The sequence below is a fragment of the Phodopus roborovskii genome, unplaced genomic scaffold (assembly GCF_943737965.1).
Source record: "Phodopus roborovskii unplaced genomic scaffold, PHOROB, whole genome shotgun sequence".
Classification (NCBI taxonomy): domain Eukaryota; kingdom Metazoa; phylum Chordata; class Mammalia; order Rodentia; family Cricetidae; genus Phodopus; species Phodopus roborovskii.
The window spans coordinates 942,346-965,293 of NW_026126683.1; the positions used below are offsets into that span (position 1 = coordinate 942,346).

The 22,948-nt window shown below is 37.8% G+C and overlaps 1 protein-coding gene across 1 annotated transcript in view; it reads left to right on the forward strand.

The window, feature by feature from the left end:
* Positions 1–22,948, forward strand: part of Akap9 (A-kinase anchoring protein 9) — a 117,298-nt gene that overhangs the window by 81,115 nt on the left and 13,235 nt on the right. The window contains exons 27-39 of the mRNA XM_051174610.1: positions 172–264; positions 5,080–5,232; positions 5,531–5,704; positions 6,980–8,041; positions 9,438–9,572; positions 10,050–10,247; positions 10,931–10,994; positions 11,110–11,204; positions 12,454–12,645; positions 12,878–13,066; positions 18,125–18,269; positions 20,081–20,294; positions 20,947–21,082. Coding sequence (XP_051030567.1) covers positions 172–264; positions 5,080–5,232; positions 5,531–5,704; positions 6,980–8,041; positions 9,438–9,572; positions 10,050–10,247; positions 10,931–10,994; positions 11,110–11,204; positions 12,454–12,645; positions 12,878–13,066; positions 18,125–18,269; positions 20,081–20,294; positions 20,947–21,082 — 2,850 coding nt within the window. The remainder of the gene's footprint in view (positions 1–171; positions 265–5,079; positions 5,233–5,530; positions 5,705–6,979; positions 8,042–9,437; positions 9,573–10,049; positions 10,248–10,930; positions 10,995–11,109; positions 11,205–12,453; positions 12,646–12,877; positions 13,067–18,124; positions 18,270–20,080; positions 20,295–20,946; positions 21,083–22,948) is intronic.

The window sequence follows — 22,948 nt, forward strand, 5'->3', positions numbered from 1 at the left end:
GAAAAATGCATTCAAGACTGAATATCTTTATGTTTTTTTTTAATATTCTCCAATTTAGAGTTTCCCCTTTTAAATTGAAGAAATAGAATTTCTGCTAACTAAATAAAAATATTGCAGGGAATGATCAGTGTAATGTCTGAAGTTTTGAGAAGATTCTTATCTATCTTTTAGGTAAATGACCAGAAGCAGTCTGGAGGTATAGAGGCTAATCTGGAAGTTCAATTGCAGGCTGAGCGGGATGCTATAGAACGAAAAGAAAAAGAGGTAACGAGTTTCTTTTTAAATGACAAATGCTTTTTGGAATTATTTTGCATCAATTACCTTAAAAATATCATTTGAACACAGTGGCATTACTGTCTGAAAGCGAAGTTCAGTGTTTCTTAGTTTACTGCCTTGAAGACTAACCTCGGAGATAATAAATTGAACAGATAAGCTGATGAGAGGCAGTGTTCATGGAGAGAGGGCCTTGAAGCAGGAAAACATTTAGATGAAAAGGGAACCTGTGTAGCTCGTGAGGACTGATTGAAAAGAAGAATAGAGAACTGGTAGTGTGGACCATGGTAAACTTGTACCTTTTTCTCTCTGCTGTCCATAATGCAGGAACTAAGTCACTGCCACTCTGTTGAGTATCTTCGTCAGCTTGTGTTGTTGTTATTCTTATTATTATCATTTAAAATAATTCTCTGAGAGATTATTGCACTATTTCATAAGTAAAGCGTGGGATTGTAATAATGGCCCGAAGGTAAAGTATCTGCAACTGAGCATGTAGCTCATTCTTAGAGAGCACTTGCCCAGATTGTACAAGTACCTAAGGTTCCCCAACATCACAAATAATAACAATAACAACAACAACAGGGATAATAACAGTCCTCCTATTTCTCTGTAACCCCTTAAAGAGAATCACATCCCACAGGGAATGGTGGTACCTCCCAGGTGCTCAAGAGGCTGAGGTGGGTGGAAGGGTAGGGGCCAGGAGTTCTCAGTCAGACCGAGCAACATAGCAAGGCCCTATCTTAAAAGAAGGGAATTCATTATTTTTTCAAAAGTAAATTCAGCTTCCTACTTCATGTGTAACATATTTTAACCTTTTTTTTCCCTGGAATACGTCTTAATGATTGGATAATGACTTTTTGTAAGTATTTAGGTGTATATGCTCTTATGCACCTTTTTGTAGAAACAGAGGTCAACCACTAGAACCATTCCTTGGGATCTGTCCACATTGTTTTATTTTGCAAAGATTTATTTTTATTGTTTTGTTTTTAATTGTGTTTCTGTGGAAATATGTGCATGTGAATCTGTGTCCACCCACCATAGTCCAGGACTGGAGTTGTGTGACGTTATAAGTCACCTAACACGAGTGCTAGGGACCAAACTAGGATCTTCATAAGAGCTGTATGAACTTTTAACCTTGCCTTTGGGTTTTTGAGACAGAGCATCTCTCTGGCCTGGAACTCACCAGTTAGGCTGGATTTGGCTGATCAGTGAGTCTCAAAGATCCTCCTATTTCTACCTTGGAGGCTAGGATTCCAGACATGTGCTGCCATGATAGGCTTCTTTACTTGGATTCAGTAGACCTCATGCTTGTGCACCAAGCTTTACGAAGTGAGTGAGCCATTCTCCAGCCCTAAAATTGTTCAAATCATAGTTTTGCCTCTGTAATTTCTCAGGACATTGAGTATATTTCAGGCACTTGTTGTATTTCAATAGTACAGCGGTGTCAACACAAGCTTTAAAGTATACAGAAATAATTTAGACATCAGCTAAAGTGATGTTCAGAGAGAAAATGGCAATAGTGCAAATGACAGTAGTGGAAAGCTTGCTTCCTTTCTAGGACAAGAAGTGTTTTTTTTTTAACTGTAACCTAATCCAGATATTTATCTGGAAAGTTCTTCCTTATTTTGGTTTTGATACTTTGTGAAAGCAAAGCACATGCCTTTTATGTGTAATCACTTCTCTTTATGCAGGAACTGATGGGGAAAGATTGATCTTGCACTAATTAGAAAGGCCAGTGAGGTTGTAGAGTGGTGGAGGATTAGTCTGGGATGCACAGGACATTGTGTCATTTCTGGCACCACACCACACCCCCCCTAGCTTTTGTGTGAGTGGTATGGTCTGAACCCCAGTCCTTGGTCTTTCTTAGCAAACACTGACTCACCAAACCCTCTCCCAAGCCTCCCTTATCTTTAATGTTTAGAGGATGCCTCACTCTTTTGCCTATGCTGAGCCCAACTCTGCAGCTTAGAGGACCTTATTCTGCCTCTACAGTTACTGGGACTACTGGTAAATACCATCTATTTTTAGTAATTCTTTTTTATAATTACTAATTTAAATTTGAAATAAGTTTGTTTTACATGTCAGTCCCAGTTCCTGCATCCTCCTGTCCTCCCCTGTTCTCCCACTCCTCATCAGTCCCCATCTCATCCCTTTTCTGCTCCCCAGGGAGGGTGAGGCCTTCCATGGAGAGTCTTCAAAGTCTGTCATATCATTTGAATTCTTAATATACTATAGCTCTACTACTATATTAATTCAGTACTTAATAGATGTCTACTCCCCCCCCCCCCCGAATCAGTACTCATCTGGGACTGCTAGAAACCTTAGACAGCACATGTTAACAAGCTCCATTCTTTACAGACAAGTGCAGAGAGCCACTGCCTTTGAATGAATAACAAAGTGACAGTGTTTACTAACAGTGACAGGTGTTTGGCACTACCACTCATTGACCTGCAAAAGGAAAACCTCAAAGCAAATGTTATGATGAGGAGGTTACTTTAAGCATTTGCTCTGAAAACTAGGCAAATGTTTTCAGGTAACTGATATAAATATAAGATGTTTCTATGGACCAGATTTTAAATGACTTTATTCTCAGAGCCTAAGTTTGGACAAAATTTTAAAATTATAGTTAAAATTATATGAGTGGGTTTTTTTTAGCTGGGTGTAGTGGTACTTGCTCTTAATCCCTCTGATGGGGAGGCAGAAGCAGGTGGATCTCGGTGAATTCAAGGCCAGCCTGAACCTATATAGTAAGTTCTAGGACAGCCAGGGCTATATACTGAGACCTTGCCTTGAGGAGAAAAAAGAAAACAAAAAGATACTGGGTTTTCTTTGAGAGATAGGTGTCTTCAGTAAATTTTATGTCTTGTATTACTAATACGCTTAATGGCAGTAATAGTAAATAATAATTGTTTCGTTTAAGCCTAGTGCTAATAAGGACATAGGAATATTTTAAATACTCTATCCTGGCATCTTCATTGTGTAAACCGAGTCTTAAGAGAAGTTAATGCTTATCACAGAGCCACATTCTCCCAGATCTCACTGCTTTTATCATCCTTGTGATACACTGACAAATCATGAGGAATGGATTTGGCATGTTGGTGGGAAGCATGAAAACTCTAGTGTGCTCCTGTGTTCTGATGTGCATTTGGTCACCAGGGAAATGCTGAAATATGGGCTTTCTGTGTAGCACAGGCAGGCATCTCCACATCCAGTGTACGCTTCCTTCTGCTAATTCTGCTGCTCCCCAGCTCATACTCAGTAGCAAAGCTTAGGTCAGAGAGGTAAGATTTGGCCTGTAAAATGACACATTGAAAGAGTGGGCATACCATGTAATGTATATAGGCAGCAATGTTGAACTTTAGTAACTATGTGTGTATGTTTTCTACAGCCTTGCTTTAAAAGTATTTGTAGAAGATAGGAATTGTTGTGGAAGATAAGAATAGGCATACATACTAGTGTATAGCTTTGATGAACGTGAACATTGCTGTTCTCAGCAATAAACTGATAATTATATATGCAGAATCACTAAATATATTTAAGTACCTACAGATTTAAATAGCAATGTTACAGAAAATATATAGATAGATAAAGTCTTCAACACTAGTTATTAGAAGCAGGATAAATGATAGTTTAGAATGGAAGCCTCCGAAAATCATCCCTTCAAGTTCCAAAGGTGGCTTTACTGTGTAGTAGCTGTGTGACCTCAGGACATATCCCTCCTCTCATTATTTGTCCTTCTTCTCTATAATGGGAACGATTACAGGGCAGATCGAATGGGGTTTTGTGTGAATGTATTTGTGATGTGTTTGACTGTATGTGCTCATGGAGGGGCTGCATATTGAAGGCTGGAGGGCCATCTCAGGTGTCACTCCTCAGGAGCCATCTACCTCATATTTTGAGACAGAGTCTTTCATTGGGACCTGTGGTTAAACAGTAGACTAGGCTGATTGTCAACAAGTCCCAGGGATATTCCTGTCTCCAACTTTCTAGTGTTATGATTGACTGCTTATAACACCACACTTGACTTTTTACATGGGGTACTGGGGGTCACCTCTAGCCACATATTTGTTCCTCTGACATTGTCTCAGCCTCAGATTTGGCTACTATTGCTAGTATTGTACTATTTTTTTATATTGGAATTATCAGGCTGACTTTAAAGCCTTGTCCTCTTAGTACTGGGATTCTAGGTCTAGGATGCCATGTATAAGCAACTATTACTTCACTTTAGATTGTAAGGCAATAAATGTCCCAGCTGCCACTCTACTCTGCTTCTGCCCCTTAAGTTGCTTTTAATTTAGCAGTTTGAGCATCACTTTAGTAGGCATTTGGGAATCCTTCTTTAAGCATATATTAAGTAGCTACAGGGTAGTTGATTAAATGGTTATTACTGTCCTCAATCATACCCATATACTCACAGTCAAAAATAATTTTTAAATCTTTTTTGTAGTCTGAGGCCAGGTATGGTTGCATACACCTTTATTCCTATCACTCAGGAAAGGAAAAGCAAGCAGGTGTCTCTGAGTTTGAGTCTAATGTGGTCTACACAGCAAGTTCCAGGACAGCTAGGGTTACACAGAAACACCTTGTCTGGAAAAAAACAAAAATAGAAAAGTACACTTTAAGCATGTATAGGTATTTAGCTGGTATACACAGCTTTAAAAAGTATTTTCCTTTATTACATTTACATTTCTTAAACATACATTCTTTATAAACTAAATACAATTCTTTTCTGTTTGACAGTAGTATTTGTATGATCTGGGTTTTGTTTGTTGTTTTTTTCCCTCTTGGGCAACTTTGCTTCTAAAGATTTCCAACTTAGAAGAGCAATTAGAGCAATTTCGTGAAGAATTGGAAAATAAGAATGAAGAGGTTCAGGAGCTCCATATGCAGCTAGAAATACAGAGAAAGGAGTCCACCACTCACCTTCAAGAGCTCCAGCAAGAAAATAAATTGTTTAAGGTAATTAACTTATAAATATAATTCACATTTGTATTTTTGTAAATATTTGCTGGCAGCAACATTAGTAGGCAAATGAATTTGCATGTGACTTATTTTCTGTGAAACTAGACATTTGGATATATCATAAATAAAAATATTTGAGATTGTTTATCAAAATATTTTTGGAATTATTGATACAGAGTATCTTATTTTTATGTGATTATATGCACACTATGGTTTTATAAGACTTAATTGAAGGAATGTACTGAAAATGTCATGTAATGATCATATATTGTGACAGTTATTTTTTTCTCCCTAGGATGAAATAAAAAAACTGGAGATTTTCCTTGTAGACTACGATCCTCAGTTTTGTCACGATCAGCCCATGTTTTTCGGGGAATTTTCAAGATTAATTCAAGAAAAAGATGACAAAATTGACCGGTTAAATGAACAGCTTATTAATCTTCAGGAGCAACTTGAAACAGACAACAAGGTGTGCCCACTTCAGATTTGTTTGTCAGAATTAATATGAGCAATAGTTTTTCACTTTTTCTACATTTATTTATTTTGGGGGTCTAAACACAACTTGTGGGAGTCATTTCTTTTTATATCCTGTGAGCCACTGATGATGGAGGTGTTTGCTCTGCCTGGTCCTGCAGCAGTTTAGTCCCAAATAAATACAAAGAGGCTTATACTAATTATAAACTGTTGGTCCAGTGGCTCAGGTAACTTATTGGCTTTCTCTCTCTTAACTGTTAACCCATTTATTTTAATTTAAGCATCTCTGTGTAGTCGTGACTTACAGGAGAATGCCCAGCGTCCATTTTTCCTGGAAGCTACATGGCCTCTCACCCTGGGAACTGCTTCCCTCCTTCTTTCCTCCTCCTAGAATTCTCCTAGTCTTTAAGCCCCACCTATACTTCCTGCATGGCTACTGATCATTCAGCATTTATTTTTTAACCAATAAGAGAAACATATGTTTATAGCATACATAAGGGCCTCCCCCATCAAGCTATAGCTATAACACTCAGCTTGTCTGGCCTAACAGTGAAAACCCTGGCCCACTATCTTATAGGCTATAAATAAAAATTAAAACAAAAAAATAATGATATTGCTTGCACCTCAGTGCACAAATATGTATACCCATGCCTGCATGCAAAGTGGCCAGAGCAGGGCATGGATTTAATTGCCTTGATGCAGGGTTTCTCACTGCACAGCTTAGTGCCTCAGTCTGTTTGACCAATGAGCTGTTGGAATCTACCTGCTTCTATTCCTTGGAGCCAGAATCACAGGCTCAAGTGGCCATTCGCAGTTTTTCATATGTATGCTGGGACTTTGAATTTGGGTTCTCCTGGTTACAGAATAAGCATGAATAGCCCCTGCCCTTCCCCCATTGAATTTTAAAAACAAATACCCGTGGCTTGTGAGATTTCTAAATCTCCTAAAATTTCAGTGGTTCAAGTAGAGCCATCTGCTGTCTGCACTGTGTTAGTACTTCACTCTTTTCAAGAGAATGTACTGATACTGTTTTCTATTGGAAAATCAACAACTCAAGTTTGAACGACTTCACACCTAATAAAACTTCCAGAGTGAAGTTCTGAATAATTGGAGGTGTCTTGTTCGTTTTTATTAAAAAGAGCATTCCTAAGTCAGAGATAGTCTGTTGGTTTGGGGCATACTCATGTCTAGAAGGTCCTGCCTTAAAATAGACTTTGCAAAATGAAATACATATTTATTGTGTATGTGTCCCTTTTTCGTTAAATAATAGGCTATGTATGAAAAAGATGAACTTATAAAGGGACTCAATTCCCAAATCAAGTGTCTGATGTGTGAGCAAGGATCTGTGAAGAAAAATAGAGAGGAAGAAATAGCGCAGCTCAAAGGAGTAATAGGAAATTGGCAGCAGGAGTCGGCAAGCGTTGAGCAGAAGACAACAGAAATCACATTCCATCCCCCAGATACAGAAAACCTCCAGTATCAACTTGAAATGGGGAAAGCTGAAAAAAGGGCTTCAGAACAAAAATTAGGAGCCACCAATGAGGAAACAGCCTGCCTAAAAAGTACTCTTAAAGAAGCCAATTTGAGAATGGATGAGGTTACAGAAGAACAATGCACTCTAAAGAAAGAACACGTAAAGCAGGAGCAACTGCACACTGTTCCTAAGGAAAGTGTTGGCATGGCTGTCGATGAGCTCCAGACAGACACACTGCAGCCGGAAGATGTCTGTGCCCATGACTTTTCTAAGCCTCTAAAAAATGTGACGTCTGTCAGATGTCTTACAGAAAATGCCAAGGGTTACAGAAGCCTAGAAATAAAGTTACTAGGACTGGAGAGTTCTCTAAGAAAGAAAGATTTAGAACTAATGCAGTGTCATAAACAAATACAAACCATGCAAGAGCAAGGCCAGTCCAAAACAGAAATGCTTAAAAAGAAGATCACAAACCTTCAGAATTTACTTGAAGAGAAAGTAGCTGAGGCCATTGTTAGTCAAGCACAACTGGACGCTTTTCAGCAGTATGTGAACTCCTTGCAAGAGAAGAGAACATCAGATCCTGAAAGGACAGACAGACCCAATGTAAACCCTCTGACAGGAGACAACATACACTCAGATGTCTACACATTAACTGTGAGAATAGCAGAGTTAGAGAACCAAGTAGCTGAAATGCATTCTAGTTTTACAACAGAGAATCAACAAGTGGAAATTACAGAGGAAAAGTTTTCTGATACAGAAAAAGGGCTAGAGCTACAGACACCTTTTGGGGAGGACACTAAGAAAAGGCAGGGAGTTGAAGAAAATGAAAGAAGCCGTCAAGATTTTCTTATCTCTGAGGTTCGTTTTCATTGTGATTTTATTTTCACTTAAATGTTCTGGGTAACTCTTTAACTTGTTGTTTGATAATTTACTAATAAATCCATTGTGATTTTATTTTCACTTAAATGTTCTGGGTAACTCTTTAACTTGTTGTTTGATAATTTACTAATAAATCTGGTGTTTGATTCATATCAAACAACTTATATGTAATGAGACAGCTGGAAATACACTGTTCCTAAAGGAGAGGCTTCGGTTCCTTTGGATTGGGAATTGTGGTTCATAAGTTTTGTGGCATTGAGGCTCAGGAAACTCCACTTTGAGACTGTGGGGTTACTTCCGGACAGAACTCCCAATAAAGTACAGTGGTGCCTTGAATGGTTTGGCATAAGCTTTGGGGTGATCTGATTCACTGTCTGAAGCAAAGCTGCTCACAGTGGGCCCCATGAGACTTGGCTGTCTCCTCCATGTTAAGATTTTCATTTGCTAACATACTATGTTAGATGCCATTCCCTACACTAGAACAAATCTATAGACACAGGTGAAATTAAATTTAACACTGTGTAGTTTTACTATTATTAGAGTAGTAAGTGCAAACTATGTTCTGTGATCTTCAAATATGGTTATATGTCCCAGTAGTAAAGTTGTTCACTGAAACTTAAGAAATATGAAAATATTACATGTAAGCTGTATCCTCTTCACCTTGTGGTGGATTTACTGCCTTAGATTCTTATTAGTACATATCATATGTCACCATTCTTTTTAAGAAGTGAAAATTTTCACAATAATATTCTTCTGAATTAATGTAGGAATGTCATTAGTTCTTGGAAATTGTATACCTGGTGATATTTCATTGTTCATAGAGAGAAAATGTGTTGGAGATCATCTTAGGTAAAGATCCGAAACCATAGTTATTTCTTCCTATACAAAAGACAATGCAAAGAATTTTAGTTTCTCAATATTTACACTCTAAAATAATAGAAATGTGTGTTTATAATAATTTGTATTGTAGATGTTAATGACAGGACTTTTCTACCAGCACTTGGAACTACTTTACTATGGGTACTAAATATTAAAATAGTAATAAAACTTTTGAATTATAACAACTAAGAAATATCTTAGTCATGTGTGGCACTCTTTGAGAAAAATGATATAAATTTGAAATTTTGATGGCAATTAAGTATTTGTATATATTAGTTACATGATTTACTGTCATTCTCAGTAAATTGATTTTATTGTCTTCATAGAAAGTGATGGTTCTGAAAAACATCCTTAATGATTTTAAGTAGCACTCGCATCCTGTCCTCTGATTGGAGGCAGACATCCTTAGGAAAAGTACATTACAGTATAGGAGTGCTTTGGACAGACACGTTTCTCATGGTTTCTGAATGGTTTTCTCTTTCCAACTCTCACTCAGACAAGGGTTGAGCAGATGCATGCTTGTGGAGACTGTGGATTTTTGGATGAACTTGAAGCTGTTGGAGCCGAATCAGTGTCTCACAAAGAACTAGCCTGTTATAAACAACAGGCAGAAAACTATGAACAGCTTTTGGTAAGATGAGCAAAACAGCTCCTGATTCATCCAGATCTCCCTGTCTTCATTCCTCTCAATGCATTCCCTAGATGTATTCCTTAACCATCAGTGGCAGGGAAAGCCTTTTTGAAGTTAAAGAAAAATCCCATTGTTAATATTTCTTTACCAGTGCCTCCTTGTTTGGTTTTCCTGGGAATATTGGTTGAGGGGATACTTTTAATTTATACTCTGTAATGGAGGAGAAAGGTGTGTGTTAAGCTGAACCAAAGGTCCCATGAAAACAAAAACTAATAATACAAGTACACTTATTCGTGTTCTGACCATAGTGTGAACAAAAGTGTGCAGAAACTGTGAGGCTGGTGGGTGATTTTCCTGTTTTGATGCAAGTGAGCCTTGAAGCATGAATTGTCACTTCCCTGTGTTCATCCCTAGTCCTGTATCTAAAGCACACAAGACTTCACTTATTTCTTTGCTGTTCTCTTCATTATGCTTTAGATAAAAGGACAGCGTACAGCATCACTCTCAAGAGAGTCAAACAGAGTTACAGATCAGCTCACAAACACTGATGAGAATTTGTTGTACTTCTTACAAAAAGAAAATTGGACTGGAGCCAAGCAAGCTGGAAAATTCGCTGCTTCAGAACCAATTCCTGTAGATGGTTTCTCTGGGTCCTTGACAGAGGGAGACAGCAAGGTTAGCAGCAGTAATCAGGTCCCTTTTAAACCTCCAGCAGCTCAGATGTACACATGGGCTGTGTGCTCCCCAGAAATAGTCATGCAGGTCTTCCATCAGTTTACTGAAAATACTGAACAAATGTAGGAGATACATACTGCAGATGCGGATTTCAGATACAGAATCCAGACAGGTTTCAGAAGCTGAGACTTTTAGGAGAGAACGTTATGTTGCAATCCAGGTACTGACAAAAGAATGTCATTCTTTAAAGATAATGACCCAGTATTTAAAATCTAAACAGATACCTGGTTTTCATAGACTATGGTTTTCAACCTCCTGTCATTTTCTGCTCAATACTGTGAGTGTTTAAGAAATTTTCACAGGTAGTTGAGAAATAATACCTCTTTTCATGGCATAACTATAGCTTGGCATCCTCTTGTTGTGAGTTAGATAATTAAGTTCCTGTGTGGTTCTGGAGCATTCTGTGATTTCTTAATTCATGTGTGTTCATTTCTATGGCAACATCCATGAGGAGGAAAATTACAGACTTTTTATTTGTGTATTGTGACGGTATGACAGAATACGTTGCTGTCTTTGTCTCCCTTAACTGTATCAGAAAAAAGATGCATGATTCATTGGGTCTGATTTTTTTCCTAAATTAATTTTAAAGTCTTCTATTTTCTGTTGTTGTCTGCTTTAATTAGGTGTCCTCTATTCCTGGATTGATGTATTCTAATGCTCACCAAACCAGAGAAATACGTTCAAGTGGTAAGTTGCATAATTCTGGAATATTTAAACAAATGGAATATTATTTGTTTTAAAAGGGCTATTTTGCTTGTGCATGCACATATGTAATTGCAGATGGTTGTTTTCTTAATTTTAGATTCTGAATCTGATTGGGGTCACGGGTTTGATACAGCATCAGAAGGTGGAGAGGAAGGTGAAAGTTCGGCTGGTACAGTTCCAAGGGTAGTCAAGGTACTGTAGACAAAATCTCCTTAGTTAGCTTAGCCCATGCCATCCCTGCACTGAACAGTGTAATCAATGTGAAGTTTCACAGAAAGGTCCTCTACAGAGAATGAATTACATAGAAGTATCCCTCGAAATGTTTTTCACTTTAAGTTTCATAGATGCTACAGTAGAATGTTGTAGAATTGTGTTTCCTTGAATGCCTCTTGTACCTTGTCTTCAGTCAGATTTTTCCTAACCATGTGACCTAGTCAGTTAGATGCTTTGAGATCATTTAAAGCTAGGTGCTATGCTCTCTACTTGCTTGAGTTACCTTTAGAAAAACAATGTAACCAATATTACTACTCCTTACACTTCCAGTGCAATCAAGTTTATAAGATAAGTTGCACATGAACGTTTACTCTTAGATTGTATTCTCTATTTCTCTCTTATAACTCCTCTATGACACTGACTCAGTATGTGTTTGCTTAACATATAGTCATGAAGTCTACAGTCCCTGCTGGGAGCAAGGATGTTGAAAACAATGAATGACCCACAAAAATAGCCTGTCAGCTTAGGACAATGCATTTATTTGTGAGTTTGCTTGTTCATGTCAGATAATCAACTTCTTCCCTTATAGATTTTAGATAAAGTCCCTTGTTCCTTTCAATACTACACTTGATGTGCTGTTCAATAAGTAGAATGGATGGTCCTTTCTAAGGTGGATTGGGCTCATTGTTAGTTACATGACATTGACTCATTCTCTCTAATGCATCAGTGTCACAATAAAGTCATATGTATGAAGAGTTTTCAAACCCAACTTTATTCTCCATGTTTTTGTTTGCCAAGATCATGAAAGTAGTATCAAAATCCAACTTATTTCCTACATTATTTCTTTTGGTCAAATCAGTGACTAATTACTAAGTCTAGAATGAGAATGTTAGCCACACAGAACAAGGAACTTAGATATGCAAGCTATAAAAAGATCCAATTTATTTCCCACATTATTTCTTTTGGTCAAATCAGTGACTAATTACTAAGTCTAGAATGAGTATGTTAGCCACACAGAATAAGGAACTTAGAAATGCAAGGTATAAAAAGACAGTTTTCATTCACCACTCCACAGCAAGCAACCATCTGGACATGTTGGGAAACTGTTTCTTGACTATAGTGGTCTTTCTAAATCAGTTGAGGTTGATGAATCTGCTTGTTTGATTTTGCATGTCTTGTTTTTCAGTCTTTGAAGTCATAATTTTGTCTTCAATACTTTATTTTCTAGGGATTATTGAGAGCAGTCCATACTGAGGGCATGCAGATGCTTTCCCTTGCAGACTCCCCTGAGGATGATGGAGAAGACCAGCATGAAGAGAAAGTTTCAGAATCTAGACGAGAAGAGCGGAAAGCTTTCATCTCTACTATCTTATCTCTTAAACATTTAATTTCCAAAATGCAAGTTCAAAGACTGACAGAGGTACTCAAAGAATATTTTGCTTCTAGATAGTTTTATATTTGTTTACTGACAATAATAAATCTTACAGAGTAAATTATCTTTTTATATGTGTTTCATGCGAATTACTTAGTCTCTTTTCACACCCCAAAACATTCTTTTGAATAATATATTTTGGTTAGCATACTAGTATATTTGGAATATATTTCAAGTATGCTTATTGGAAAGTTGACTTTTCACATTTTGTGCTCTACAGGTCTCTGACCAATCTCTGTCACTTGAGAGCCTCCCAGATTGGCGAGGTGAACTTTTGCTTGCCCTTCAGGATGTACTCTTAAAGGAACGGAGTGTATTACTAGCTGCCTTCCAAACAGAGCTGATGTCTTCAGGCACTAGAGATGCTGATGGATTATTGAACTGTTTGCAACAGAGACTACAAGAACAGGTATTAAAATATTTTCAAGAGTGGTTTTGAAATAAGAAAAAAGATAGGTTATAGATTTGTTTTGTAGTTCTGAAGGTTGACATTTAACAGGAAACACTAAGAATGTATAGAGAAAACTATTACTTTAGCTATTTTACCTTATGTTAGAAAGTAAGAAACACTGAAAATTAATGAGCTAATCACCAAATTTAGGAAGTTAAAAATTGAGGTACAGAACAAACCCAAAGAATATAGAAGGATAACATTGCCATGTTCTGGTAACTAGAGAAAATCAGAGGTTAATTTCCTGTAGCCTCTGATCACAGCTTCCTCAGTCAGTTAAGGTATGCTGTTGTTTTCTGTGTGTGTACTCATCAGGCTTGCTATCTCTGGACAGAATATAATGCAAACAGTTTACACAAGAAAGGGATTAGAGCCAGATTCAGAGAATTTTGTCCATAGTCCTTGTGTCCATACAAGGGCATAATGTCATGGTACCAGGAGCAAGTGGCAGAGGCTACAGTGACATGCCCAAGGGACCTGCTTCCTCCACTGAGGTTCTCCACCCCTAAGGTTTCCAGAACTTTCCAAGATAGGCTCTTCTCTGTTAGGTGACCACATGTTCAAAGTGCCCAACACATGAATTTGTGAGAAACATTTCACATTCAAACCATAATATTAGTCATATTTAAAGTTACCTTGTTGTCTGTTATTGCTTTGTTACTGTTGAACGTAGCCTAGAATAGTGTAACTTAAGTATGGGTGTTATCCAAGCACGTACATATACCACATGCCCCAAAATTTTAAAAAATAATAATACTGTAAGTCTCTGTCACTCAATTTTAAAGCCACAGAATTATTTTTCATTTTTAAAAAAACTTTCAAATTCATTCAAGAGGGCCAGGTAGTGGTGTCACATGCTTCTAATCCCAGAACTCCGAAGGCAGAGTTAAGTGGATCTCCAAATTCAAGGACAGCCTGGTATACAGAATGAATTTCAGGAAAGCCAGAGCTACACAGAGAAACCCTATCTGGGGTAGGTAGGGGGTAGGGGAAGAGAAATATTCCTTCAAACTCATTGGCCATTGTGACACAGCTGTGATCTTGACATAAGAAGATTGCAAGTTCTTAGTGGAACTTTCTATCTTAACCTAAGTATTTTTAAAGGCTGGGATGTAGCTAAATGATAGACTTCATGCCTAGCATGTATAAAGTACTGTTCAATTCCCCAGTGTTTGTGAAATAAAAAAAAAAAAAATTCAAGAAGAAATCAAAAGCTTGAAAAGACCTCTGCCAGTAACTGAAACCAAAATTAAAAATCTCATAACATTAGTGTGCCCAAGTCTTGGCTTTTAAATACATTCTTTCTTCAAAGATATTGTAGTTCCTTGGAGACCTGGGACTTCTGGTGCTGAACATGCGAGGCACAAAGCAAAACCTAGAATCTATTTTTCAGTAAAGAAATGTTTATAGAATAAACCTCACAAAAGAGGACCTGGAGACTTTCTCACTGGCCATATTTAGAACATTTAAATATTAAACTCTGAATAAGGTAGCACACAACTTTAATTCCAACACTCAGAAGGTAGAGGCAGGCAGATCTCTGAATTTCAAGGCTATTAGCCCAGTATTGTTTGACAAAACTTTTCCTGGTGAGACCTGCATACATTCATGTACCCCCAAAAGAAACAAAAAGATAAAGTAAAAAAACTAAATGATAGTGATATATTATGGAGTAGAGTATAAAAAATAATTCATCAGGTCATATTCATATATAGATAAAATATCACAGTATGCTACCTAGTCATTGTGCTAGAAGGATCAATTTAAATAAGGAATCTTTTTTAAACATTTTTATGAAGTAATAATCATTGTTGAATTCTAAGGTTAGTGTGGAAACATTGTTAGATGATATTACATAATTGTGAAATAACTCTCCAGAACATACTTTCTAATGCAAAATGGAGAGACCTCACAATTCCCAGCCCAGGCAGTCAATCTACCAGTGATGTCAGCCAGCTGCTGGTGGGAAACAGTCTTTTGTTGTGCTACTGTTAAATGTGAGAACAGACAGAAAAGCAAAGATAGTGAGTACTGATGGACATGCACACAAGCAACCTCAGGCAACAATGCAGGAAGAGTGCCATGGTAGAGCAGTTCTGGCAGCTTATTAAGTTACACATACTTTTAGCATACAGTCTAACAGTCACCACAAGTCAGATAGAAATGAAAACCGAAATCTTGTTAAGAACCTATGTGTAGACTGGAAAGATGACTCTGCGGTTAAGAGCTCTTGTTGCTCTTACAGAGCACCCTGATTCAATAGCCAGCACCCCTATGATAGTCATTCATAATTCCAGTTCCTGGGAATCAGGTGCCCTCTTCCAACCTCCACTCACACCAACCATGAATGTAGTACACATACATATATGCAAGCAAAACATACCCATAACAGGGTTAAGCTATACCTATACCTAAGTATTCATAACAGTTTTATTTGCAATTGTTCCCAAACTAGGAACAACCCATTTGTCCTCCAATGGGAAATGAACTAATTGTGGAATATCCATACAATGAATTATAACCTAGGAGGAGCTGCACAGATAGTTCAGGGATTAAGAATTAAGAGTACTGGTTATTTTCTCAGAGGACTTGGTTCACTTCCCAGAATGACAGCTCACAACTGTGTGTGACACCAGTTCCAAGGATCCCGTGCCCTTTTAGGCTCTGATTCTATAACTTTCTGGGCATATATAAACTCATGCAACCACACATATACACATAAAATAAAAACTAATTTCTAAAGATAAAGAGAATAGAAAAACAGCTCAGTAGCTAAAAAGAAGCGTGCTATTGGTATCCTTAATATTCTGTATGCCATATAAACTCTCTTAAAATGATACAATTATTGTGATAAAGAACAGATGAGTTGAGCTGGAGAGATGGCTCAGAGGTTAAGAGCACTGGCTGCTCTTCCAGAGCTCCTGAGTTCAATTCTCAGTAGCCACATCGTGGCTTACAAGATTTGGTACCCTCCTCTAGAATGTAGACATGCAAGCCAGAATAGTGCATACATAATATACAAATAAATCTTAAAAAACAAAACAAACAAACAAAACCAGTTGAGTTCTTTGGGAAGAAGATATGACGTCAAGAAGTGTCTTTGCTGAATTACCTCTGTGCCCTTACTATGGCATATGAAATGAATCCCTGAACAAGATATAATTCCATAGTACTGGATACCAAGAGAAAACTACATGCATATTAAAACTAATGGAGTTCAGTAACACTTTCAGTTTCCTTGTCTTAACAGTGTGCTGTTACAGAAAGTTTTCAAGTCCCTGTGCCTCAAAAACGTTCACTCAGAGTTCAGAAAGATGCACCACAATAAGCTTAGGATCTAAGTCTGAGGGCTATGGAAAAAGAATCTTCTCATGACACGTTTATTCTATACATGTGCTCTTTATTGTTCTCTTTTTACTGTTCTCTGTTCTAATCCTTTTGTCCTAATTGTCTGCTATTTTTTACCCTCAAATTCTGTCTCAGTTCTAATTCTCTGTTTCTTCTTCTTCATTTTCCTACTTATTATTCCTACATTTTCACCCTTTACATTTCTGCCTATTTCTGCCAGCTTCTGTCTCCTGGTATTACCTTTCTCCTCTAGTCTTCCCAAATTTCTCTTTCTCCAGAGGCTTGAAACAAAGAATAAGATTTACAGAGTTAGCTTTTCATTGTTCAGGACAATATTTGTAGGCTAAATGATAAAGGCAGAGCCATTGCCATGGCAGTATAAGGTCCCAAGGCCATAGGAACCAAACTGTGACCAGATAGGAAGGGCATAGTGCCCAGTAACAACTTTAAGACAGATCTATTGTTAGTAAACTGGCAAATGAAGAATAGGCATGCTTTAATGTGAGGACAGCTTGGGACACCGCCTGCAGGCAGAGAGAGTGCAGGACACTCTTGTTCTCTATCTCTCTGAGAGTTATGGCTCAATAGCTTTAGGCATGTTATGATTCTTGTCCTTGGGCATCTGTGAATACCTCAATAGAGTTGAGGTATATACCAGTGCATAGGGGAAAATGTGCACACTAAATGAATGATACACTGCTGGAGCTTTTGGAATGAATCCCACCATAGAAAAGGGAGCACTATGACTTCACAGGGAATTTAGAGTAAAGACAGTGACTGTTCATAAAGCAAGTACTCCCGCTGCCCTGCATGTGGGCCTCCTCCATCAGAATGTGTGATCCCAGTGGGTATGCTTTGTGGTTTGTCAACTGAGCTCTCACTGCATAATTCTGCTGTCTATAGAATTCTGTTTCCAGTTATGTCAAATGTTATCGTTGGAAAAAGCCAGCTGAGGGGATGCAAGTGCATTGGTTTAAACTAGTAAAAAATAAGATTGTTTTAGGGGGCTTTGTTTTGTTTTTTTTTTGTTTGTTTGTTTTTGTTTTTTGTTTTTTTGTTTGTTTGTTTTTTAATTAAAGAACACAGGACAAATTAGCCTGTACTCTGAAGATGTTTCAAAGTCCCAAAAGAGTTACTAATAACACTTTTCATTTTCCTGGAAAGCACATTTGTTGAAAATTTATGTAAGTTCCATATGTTATATAACATAGTAATGTATATCACTCTTGCCAAGAGTATTGTGGCTGTGTAGAATGTTTCTGCACCAGAGAGATATCTCAGCAGGTAAGTGCATTGGCTACCAGCTCAGTCTGACCCCTGAAATCTACATGGTGGGAGGAGAAAACCAATCCCCACAGATTGTCCTCTGACTACCACATGCCCACTGTGGAACAGAAGTATGTACACAAATACATGCAACAAGTAAGTAAATGAATAATAAAAATAAGAATGTTCCTACTTTCTAGGAAATGCACACCAATATTTAGAAATTAAGACCCATCTGTTTGCAACGGACCCTCACAGATTTTTTTTTGGACAAAAAATTGTGAGAAATATTAATGACAAAAATTTAGCCTGTGGGCTCCATTCTTTCTCATTCAGACTTCCTGCTTGTTACTTCAATTATCTCTATCCCTCTCTTAATTTTTTTATTTCCCTTTGTTATAGGACATTGAATATCAAACAGCTATGGAATGTCTTCAGAAAGCAGACAGAAGGAGTCTGTTAGCTGAAAATCAATCATTGCATGCTCAAATCAATGGCAGGGAAGTGACTCTGAACAGAAAAAAAGAAACTGACACATCAAGTCAAGGTATGTGTGTACCTGCTGCTGGGATTCCACAGCCAGCTGGGAGCATTCACTTTGTTGCCCTGTGAAACCATTTCTTCTCTGGTACCTTCTCTCAATGCACAAGGGAGATAATTGATATTATTACTATTAGGGATAATAGTTGTCAGATTGGTTTTAAACAGCTATATTTTATTTTAAATAAACAGGCATTACATTGATGTGGTTCAGCTCATTTGGGTATATTTTCTTCAATTTAAAAAAGTATCTTGACTCTCTTAAGGGAGTCCACAATAAAAGTAGCTATTTATTTTTAATTCTTTACTTACAAAAATGTAATGGATAATACCTATATAGAAAATTACAAAATTTAGATGTACACTATAACAAATTAAAAATGAATATGTGGGGACATTCCTTATCTGTCAAGTAGATCTTGTCCTTCTTCCAAAAGCTCCTTCTTAGAAACTAATACCACTTAATAAATTCTTAGACTGTATATGTTTATAAAGTTATCATGGGACTGAACTTTATCAATCTATGTATATTTTGTGTCTCATTTCTTCCAAGTTTCTTCTTCTGTCTCTAAGTTAGCTTCTGTTGCTATGGAGAATTATTTCTATATGTGCAAATTCTTTGTCTTAACCTTTGGTTGCTTCTTGTGTGAGCTGTTGGAGTCAGAGAGCTACGTATACTCCTCTGAGATGTCTAATACACAGGGGCATCTTCCCAGCCTCCTAGGGTGTGAATCACTAGGACATGTGGTGTGTATCTTTAATTTACTAGATGATGCTCAATGTTATACTTCTTTTGTGAGAGGTTGTCATGTCCCCCAGGCTGGCCTCAAGCTTTGTGAAGCCAAGGGTGACCTTGAGTTCCTGGTCCTCTTGTCTCTACCAAGTCCTGGGTTGACAGATATGCAATACTATGCCTTACCTAAAATATTTACTGAAACAGTCCTATCCGTGTGGCACTCATTACAAAGGTGTGAGTATTATGATCTTTGCCAGCAGCTGGTATTGTCAGACATGTCACCAGTTTTCTGGGTGTGCTGTGCACAAGTGTTTTGCTTCCCTTTTCACATGACTATAGACTAGTTGGATTTTACTTCTCTGTGTGCTTAAGGGTTTCATTAGGCTCTGCTTGAATTGAGCATTTTATAGAGGAGTGTTCATCATGTCAGGTGAGGGGTCTTGGTACATCTTTAGTAATTGTGTTTCATAATGTTTTAAAGACAGCATGGTTTGAAGTCATCTCATAGGATCTCATTTGTAATTGAAGTGGTGAATCTGAGCTGGGTGTGGTGACTCAAGCATGTGATCCCAGGATTTGAATGAAGTAGGAGATTTGCAGACATTCTGACCAATTTGGGCAAGGCTTCAGAGTGAGATCTTATATAAAAGAAAAAATAGCATTAATAATTGAATGATTATAGTAATTGTCCCATTGGGTAACTCATGTAAATATTGTGTATGGCTATTAGAAATCACTAGGAATTTTCACTGTGTATGGTTGGTGTTCTGAATATACAAATACACAAGTTCTTTTCTACAGATCTTACGAGCATTTGAAGCTGCTTATTTTAAGTCTTGCATCCATTAATGCATTGTTAACATCTTTCTCATTCCCCTGTGGTTTTACTTCTGATGGCTTCCTTAATTGCACTCTAAGAATAAGAAACATTCATAGAAATTACCAGTTTGATGGACTAGGAGCAACTGATGGTTTCTTTGTAGTAATCGCCTAAATTATGGCTGAGTTCTTAGGTGCAAAATAATTACCAATCACAGGTGTGTTCCTGGGCCATGTTCTAACCCCAGTCTCATTCCATGTAGAACTCCTAGACTGCAGAATGCAACAGTCTTGCATGTTGGAGGTGCATGGTCAACATGGTGGCATGAAAGACAGAACAGCTGAGCTGCAGGAACAGCTCAGTTCAGAAAAAATCATGGTTGTGGAATTAAAAAATGAACTCTCACGGACACAACTGGAGCTGGAAACCACACTGAAGGCCCAGCATGAGCTCCTAAAGGAACTGGAAATATTCAGGTGTGCCTCTCTGCTTTAGTATGAGTGTCAGAGAAGGGATTGCCCTGGCTTGTCAAAACCGTTATGCACATAGCACATACAGCAGCAGCAAGCATGGAATTTAAATAGGAGAGAATGAGTAGAGCAATGAAAATGATTTTTTTCCAAATCGAAATGCAATCATTTTGTCCTCCATCTGCTATGATTTTTGTCCTAGGCAACAATTATTAGATATGATTTTGACCTCGATCTTGCCACTGACTAACTTTAAGTGGTGTGTAATCTCATGCCTCAGTAAGCTAGTAACTTTTAAGTGATGGAATTGAGAATGCATGGGAAAGAATATACTACTGATGTAAATACTGAGATATTCTGCTTCCTAGAGGCATGCTGCAAGTACACATATTTTTAGTTTGGACATTGATGGTTGACATGATTTCTATGTGCAGTAAAAGACAAAAGGTGTTAATTAGTATTCTATTTGGCAGTGAATTGAGTTATTATTTACAATAGTAAATAAATTGAACTGTTAGAAATAGAAATTCATTTGAAGTTAAGCAGCTTTGACACATTGTAGTGACAGTTTATAATATGCCTCAATATTGGAGTGCAAGCGCCTTATGATGTTGATGTTTATTCAAATAATGTTCAGTTCATGTCTTTCCTTACTTAGACTAAAGGCAAATGAAGTTCATTTGCTTAATGATACGTTAGCAAGAGAACAGAAGAAATCCAAAGAACTCCAGTGTGCCTTGGCAGAAGAGAAAGCCAAGTCAGGCCATGACAAAGAACAGGAAAAAGAACTTAAGGTATTGTCTTTAAGTAGCTTGGAAAACTAAGTTATATGGCTTTCTCCACTCAGTTTTCAGTTTTCTCCCCTTTAGAAGGTTTAAGTTTTTCACTCTGTGTTGAATACTGTTGCAGTTTATCTAGGCCATAGTAGAAATATAAGTTAATGTTGTGACACTGTGTGTGTTTCCTTCCCTGAAGTTACACCAGGGATGGCAAGGCCCCTTCCCTGCAGTTGGGTGCTGTGCAGTGCAGATCTCCCTTCTTCCTTCATTTCTGCAGTGACAACTTGTGGGCCTGGGAGGCTTCCTTTTGTCTTTGTTTGCAGTTCATTTGGGTATATACTCTTCCTTCCCTGCTTTTTCACTAATAATGCTATGTGAGGGTACTTCTGAAAATAATTCAAGGTTCAGTATGTCTCTGTACTGTTTATTGTTGCCTTTCCTTCCCTTTATACCCTTCTCCCCTCCACACCCCCCCCCCAGACCTCTGCCTACAGCCTCGAAGATGGTGATGAAGACATGTGCTGGGTTTCTCCAGTTGGTCTTGACCTTTATCTTGTTTTGTTTTCTTTCTACAGTATTCTCAGCTGAAATCAGTATCTCTCCCATGTTAGGCAAGCACTGTAGCACCCAAGTTTACCACCAGCTCGTTTCCCTACACTTTCATCCTAAGACAGATTCTCATGAACATGTTCAGGCTCTTGATTCTCCTTTCTCACTTTGCTGAGTACCTGAGATTACAGGCATGTGCCACCAAGTCCAGCAATTCCTTGTTTTGTTTTGTTTTAAGACTTAATTTTATTCCATTGTATGAGGGATTAGCCTGCATGTGTATCTATGTCCCATGTCCATGTATTGAAGGAGGAGGTCAGGTGATGATGGCATTGGGTCCCCTGGAACTGGACTTACAGCTATTTGTGAGCTGTCATGTCAGCTCTGGGAATAGAACCCAAGTCCTCTGGAAGAACAGCCAGTACTTTTAACCACTGAATCATCTCTCCAGTCAACTCAGCTTATTATATGTATGGAGCAAAGTTCACTTATTGAACACCAGAAAGCAAAGGTACAGCTGACTTAAATGCTCTGGACATTTGGACATTTTGCACTAAGGTCCTTCTTATGAAAATTACTGAGATGGTAGAGAACGTTTTCTATCACAGGCTACTAGGTATCCACATGGAACAAGAAAGAATTGTCATGATTATGCAGCCAAATCTTTCTATGTTTGTACACTTCCTTTTTAACCCTTAATTTTTAAATTAGTTTTTTAAGTAATAGTTTTAATTTTGGTATTTCATACATGTGTCATTCTTTGTTCTCATTCATTCCCCAGCCTCATTGCCTTCTCTTGTTCCCTGGCCATTCTCCAGTTGTTCTTTTCCTCCACAGAGTCCTCTTTCCTGATTTTATTTGTTTGTTTGTTTCATTGTTTTTTTTTGTTGTTGTTTTTTTTTTTTGAGACAGGGTTCCTCTGTGTAGCAGCTCTGGCTGTGCTAGAACTCATTCTGTATACCAGGCTGGCCTTGAACTCGCAGAGATTCCTCTGCCTATGGCTCCCAAGTTCTGGGATTGAAGGCATGCACTACCAGTGCCCACCCCTTTGTGTTTCAATTTCACATTCATTCCATGACCTCTCTTCCCTCTCTAAAATGGCTTCATCCCCTCTGCCCACAATTCTCCTCTGCTTGTCATGACACTGAAGAACAGGTATTGTCTCGTGCCTTCATATATAAGTACCTAAAAATTTAAAACTGTGTTCCATTAATATATTGAAAGGGTAACATAAGAACATGCATATTTTAAAGATTGTCATTTGGAGAAATGTACTCTGATTTATATGTAGCTGGAGAAGATTGTGTTTATACCCTTGATGCAAGTGAGTCA